Source organism: Cyprinodon variegatus, unplaced genomic scaffold (genome assembly GCF_000732505.1).
Source record: "Cyprinodon variegatus isolate N-32 unplaced genomic scaffold, C_variegatus-1.0 Scaffold45, whole genome shotgun sequence".
NCBI classification, from domain to species: Eukaryota; Metazoa; Chordata; class Actinopteri; order Cyprinodontiformes; family Cyprinodontidae; genus Cyprinodon; species Cyprinodon variegatus.
This window is the reverse complement of record NW_015150498.1, coordinates 299,960-305,736: the sequence shown is the minus strand read 5'-3', so window position 1 is coordinate 305,736 and position 5,777 is coordinate 299,960. Positions and strand designations below refer to the sequence as shown.

General features: G+C 37.1%; 1 protein-coding gene across 1 annotated transcript in view; it reads right to left on the bottom strand.

Moving 5' to 3' along the window:
- The window catches only part of LOC107081988 (nuclear receptor ROR-beta-like), an 18,673-nt gene extending 13,416 nt beyond the window's left edge, over positions 1 to 5,257 (bottom strand). The window contains exon 1 of the mRNA XM_015370390.1: positions 4,979 to 5,257. Coding sequence (XP_015225876.1) covers positions 4,979 to 4,985 — 7 coding nt within the window. The 5' untranslated portion in view covers positions 4,986 to 5,257. The remainder of the gene's footprint in view (positions 1 to 4,978) is intronic.
- Between the last annotated feature and the right edge of the window lie 520 nt (positions 5,258 to 5,777).

Genomic DNA, 5,777 nt, shown 5'->3' with positions numbered 1-5,777 from the left:
CAGACAGAGGGAGAGCAGAAGATGTCAGTGACCGACAATGTACTGAAAACTGACTGCGGGAATTAAACGACTTCTTTTTTTTTTTTCTCTTATAACTTTCTTTCTTCTGGAGTACTTCATGCTGAAGTATCTTCACTCGTTAGAGGTCTTTGCAAATGAAATGCAACTGAGGGATATAAATAAATAAAGGCCAATGGAAAAAAAAATTCCCTTTCTCCATTGCTCCCTTTTGTCCCTCCCCCCTCCATGGATGCTCTCCCTCCCCTCTCCAGTCTGTTATATAACTCCCATCTGGTGCATTCCATGAACACGCTCATTCAAAGGGGGTTGTCCTGGCAACAGTGCCACAACCCTCCCTCCTCTCGCCCCTCTCCAATTGGTTGGCTAGAAGGAGCTTTGTTTCTAAGACTTGCCGCCTCACCTGCCAGTCAGCTGAGTGGCACCATCAGGACCAGAGAACAGAAATTGCTCCACTGACACACTTTCCATTCAGTGAAGAAGGGGGCGGACTTATGAAAAGAAACACAATCTGGCTTCTTGAAGCTTTTAAGGTGGAACCAAATCTGACTCAGCCTTTAAACAAGGAGAGAATTGATGTGTTCATTGGGCATGCAGAGAGAGAGATTAGTGCAAGGTTTATTCAAAGAAACACAACAGGTGATCCGACTTTTTTTTATAGAACCAGTCCAACATCTGGAGATATTTCACAGACTCTAGTACAGTGAGCTGCAAATAGGAAGACAGATATAGCTCATAGGTGTTAAACTTGCTGCAGCACGTCAAATATCCGAGTGAAATTGAGCTCCACCGACAATCTATTTCTACTCTGTTGAAATATGAACCCCAAAAATATCTGTAGTCGTTCTGGTCTACTGGATATTAGACGTTGCACAGTAATAGCACTGCTCTTAATTACTTACTGTTTGGTGTAAATACTTTTAGTCTGCAGAGCATTTGTTACATCGGCTCTGATATCTAAACCAATGACGTGTGTGACATTTAATTTGATATGGTTGTTTCAATCCAGCTGGGGCCTGAACAAGAGCTCCTTTATCCGTGGGAGAGCTTATCTGGAGAACCTTATTAATCTTTTGTTCCTAGAAAAAAAAAAGTATAACACAATTTCTTGTTGTTCACTCCTGTAGAGCCTGATACAAGCAGTAACAGGAAGGAGAATTTGTAAAGATAAAGAAATGCTCTTCTTGATGGATCATTTTTCTGAGTAATAAACATTAATATTTGAGTTTCTGGTTTTCTGTATAACAACTGATAATTTTGGTGTTTTTGAAAACATATTGGCTGTATTTATCCAAATTCAAGGAGAGTTGATTGCATTTATTCCCGATTTTGAGGATGTTAGCCAAATAGCAAAAAGGGTGTGGAAATGTAGTAAAAGTGCCAATCTGAAGATAGATAAACCTAAATATTTTTCAAAATACCTAAATACTGTATATATCACAACACATACATCTTATTAACCACAGTTTTTCCCAAAGATAATAACCTTAATTTGTTGTATTCCCACTTTAGAAACTAATACATTTGGTGTATTTAGATTAATATAATCTTAAATACATCTACTGCCGCTTATTCCGTCAGGGTAACAGTGTGGCTGGTGCCTATAACTGGAAGTCTATGGGTGAGAAGCGGGGTACATCTGGGGAGAACATGCAAATATCATGCAAAAAGACCCTGGATTGGAAATTGAACCTGATACCTTCTTTCTGCGAAGTAATAGTGCTACAAACTCTATCTTTCATTTAACTATATCAGGATAAGAACTCAAGTATAATCATCACTATATGATGTATACTTAAGGAATGTGTTGCCATATTGGACTTAGATATTCCACCAGGGGTTAGAGGTCACATGTAGCATTTGATATATCAAGGGTTTAATAGGAAATCAAGGTTTCAGAGACATGTGTATCAAAAAGTAGGAGTTTTGTATTTGAGTCTGTGTAAAACTAAAGCACATAGCTTTGTTCTATGTAATACAGGATAATAAAGAGAACCACTGCATTAAAGGCTATATTTGTGCCAGCAAGCCATCCTATGTGTCAGCATTTTTCTTCCTCTTTGCTGTAAAACCTTAGCTAGTCAGACTTTGTCCTTTCAGCCCAGGTAATCAAACTGAGTCCAATGTCCTATTTACCTAGCGTTTTAAAGTTACTAGACATTGTATGCTTAACCTAAGTCTGTGATAATCTTTGGGGTCTAAATGGTAGGATTAGAATATTAAAATACTACAAGAAGCACTAAAAGGGATAGAACAGAAAGGATTTGTTAAAAAATATTGCAATTCGTACCCAAGATATAAGTGTGTTCATGTGTAACTTTTTTTCTTCCGCTGTGACCTGTGCACTGCATGTTGAGCGTGAAACAAAATGATTGAGTCTTCTCTCACTCTAAGCTACCCACAGAGAACAGGTAGTACAGTATGTACCAATAGTAGTTGCACACTCTTTAAAAATGTACAGCAGGAGTAGGAGTTTCATTGGCAGACACAACAAGGGTGGAACAAGAACTGTTGGTGTACACTCTTGCACAATTCTGCTTTTCTGCAGGTTTTGGATCTTTGTGGAATATTTCATTTTGCAGGAAAGAGAATCGATGTGTATGAACAAAAATGCATCAACAGTATTTGCATTTTGGTGAATCAGACCACCAAGAAAACAAGATTAAAGTCATTTTGACTGACAATTTATATATTTTTTTCACTAGTTGCTAATCTCTTTCAATTTATTTAAATTAAAAATGCATTTTTTTAATGTATTTTCAGGTTAAATTGCTTATATCGGACAACACAGTTACATCTGCCAAGAACTTAAGTCACACTCACACTTTGATCCTGCACCACTGTAAACAGGAAACTTTGATTTGACTAAGCTATGAGAAGGTTAATCCGAATGAGCCTCTCCAAACCACAAATAAAAACTAGACTGGAGAATCCAGTTTACAGAATATCATTGCTCAATCATGCAGCAAACATCAGAAATCCATTCAAGTATAAGGCTGCAACAAACTCTTTCACCTTGATTAAAAATATCTATCCTTATAGATATGATTGTCATTATGCATACTTTGACAACAGATACGGGCTATCACACATGACACCAAAATACGACATAAGGGAGTCTAAGCAAATGTTTTAGGCAGAATATGTTAGGTAATCACAATCTGCAGGCAAAATACTTGATAATGATGATACAAGATTTGCTTTATGCATGTTTGTAGAGTTAAAACATTACATGGGGTAGCACAATTCAAGCATGCAGTTTGCAGAAAGGGCACCTTGACACATACACTAACTTGCTGTGATCTTCCCCAAGGTTGTTTTCTCAACAGATAGTGGCTTTAAGGCTGAGCTCAGCACAGTGATATCCTTGGAGAGCAGAGAGAGCTTGTTTCTTTACACCTAACATTTATAGTTTGTGTTTCTTTAAGGGAGAAACATAAGACTAATGAATTTGACTGTATTGGCTGCACCTCTTTATGCAACAGTTAACAAAAATAATTGCTTAACACACTAGTATAATTCTCGTTTTTAGGTAACCACGTCCCACAAATAACATTTCACTGTAGTTTTTTTGAAAATAAATACAATTTTCTTTTCTTTTTTTAAATCCAATTAAAAAGCAGTGCTATGGTTGTAACCTTAGCTGTGAGAGGAAGCTCCATTGAGCCCTGCTGTGCTTTATATGTGGGCTTGCTGTGCCCATATCCTGCTTGTTCCGGTGGTGCATGATGATCTGTAACATCATCGTGGCAAAACTAAACAAAGTGGTTCACAGAGATAAAATAAAAATGATTTTTAACTACAGATGTCTTGTCTTTTTTTTTCTCTTTTTTTTATAAGAACTAAACCAAAGAGAAAAAAAACAAAGTTTATTTGACATTATTTGAATTCATTTATTAACATAAGTGACTAAATATTAATATTTAGGCATCAAACTCGATTTTAACCTTATCTTTGTTTGGATCATTGGTGCATCTCAGATGGAAATAACAATTATCTAACAGATATGATCTAATGTCAACTTATGTGATGCATTTTGTGAATAAAATATATCTAAAAAGCTAATCAGCTTTTAAGTGTATAAATAAAAACTTATGTCTCTCCTAAAGCATTATTTAAACTACTGATGACAAACACTTAGAGACTTGCTGTAATCTTCAATGACAGAACTAGGTCAATGGAGCACCCCTCTCACTCTGTCCAGTGAAACTGCTGATTCGGACAACAAAAACAATCTGTCTGACTAGCGAATTATTTAAGACAAACCCCATAATTAAATAAAAAAACAGTGTATGTGTCCTTTAATGCTTATAAAAACACAATTTGCATAAAATAAACTGAACTAAACTTGCTCCACAAAGTGAAACTCATGTCTGAGTCAGCTTTGAAGCTCTTTTTGGTGGATTTAAAATTGGTATGCATTCAAAAAGGGGTTCTGGAATAAAAACTACTTTGCTTATTTAACTTAACAATCTCTGCCACTAGATATTAATGCGCTTTGACAGCCCATGAATCACTCTGCTCACCACCTCCCTTTCCCCAATCTTACATAACTGCAGTCAGCGGCTTACTGGTGAAAAAAAAAGGAGCAGGATGGACATCTTAACATATCTTTACTGCCACAGATTTAAATTGAATAAATAAGAAAGCCATACAGATTATTACTATGTAGTAACTTTATAATTAATGACACCTACAAAACTGGAAAAAAAATATATTGGGTATTTAAAAAATAAAAATGTGGATTATCTTTAGTAATTCTCTTAATTAATCTTAATTCAATTAAAGATTGAATAAGTGCGCATGCTTGTTCCTAATGTGCGCTCCTGGTCCACGCACCTCGGACTCAAAAGTGGCGCCTCTGCCTCACAGCTGAAAAGTTGCTTTGTAAACAAACCTGGTGCGACAGGTTTTTCTGCCTGAATTAAGGCGATTTCCAGCAGAATTAATACCCGCTTACCTCTCATTTTTTCGGTGAAGTGTAATCAACTCTCCGGTGCATGTAACTCCAAGTGGAAAAGAAGCCAGAAAGCGCAGAGAACGACGGGCATTTATTCACTCTTAACAGGAAAAGCTGAAAAAAACACAAATCCTCAAATGGATTTTCTAACTTCTCTTCGCAAGTTCTTGCCAATAATATTCACAAGGTTCTCCTTGCAGCTGATAAAACTAAATGTCTTTAAGGAGCGATTGCTGCTCTCCTTCTTCCAGCCCCTCTGCTCGCACTAACCCACTTTCAGCGCGTGGACTACACATGACGCTCAGCCGCGGTCCGCCCGCCTCGTGCCCCGTGAGTTAACGCGCGCGCCACCCCCCTCCTCCCCTTTGCGCGCTTTAAGGAGGCTCTCGCGTGCGTGGGAAAGTGTGGCAGTGTGTCAGATCGGAGTGGCAGGCTCCCAGCGTGGGAATTTAACAGCAATAATACATAAGCGATTATTAGATGGTTTCCATGCTGCATACAGACACTTTAAATATTCAGTTACTCAATAAAATCAGCCTGGATGAGCGTTTTATACACTCAAGATAAGAAAATCTCTATTGTTTTTTTGTTCTATTTTTTTATGTTACTCATTACTCATCAATTCACTCGATACTGTGAAGTAATTTCATGCACATCATATTTCTCGAAGTATGAATAGTTAGTGGTACGCATTAAGTTCAGTGACATCAAAACAAAACAGGAAAACCAATATATATAAAAAGTATCCTTTTCAATTATGTGTTTTATGTTGCTAGATTTTAAAGACAAATCTCCATCT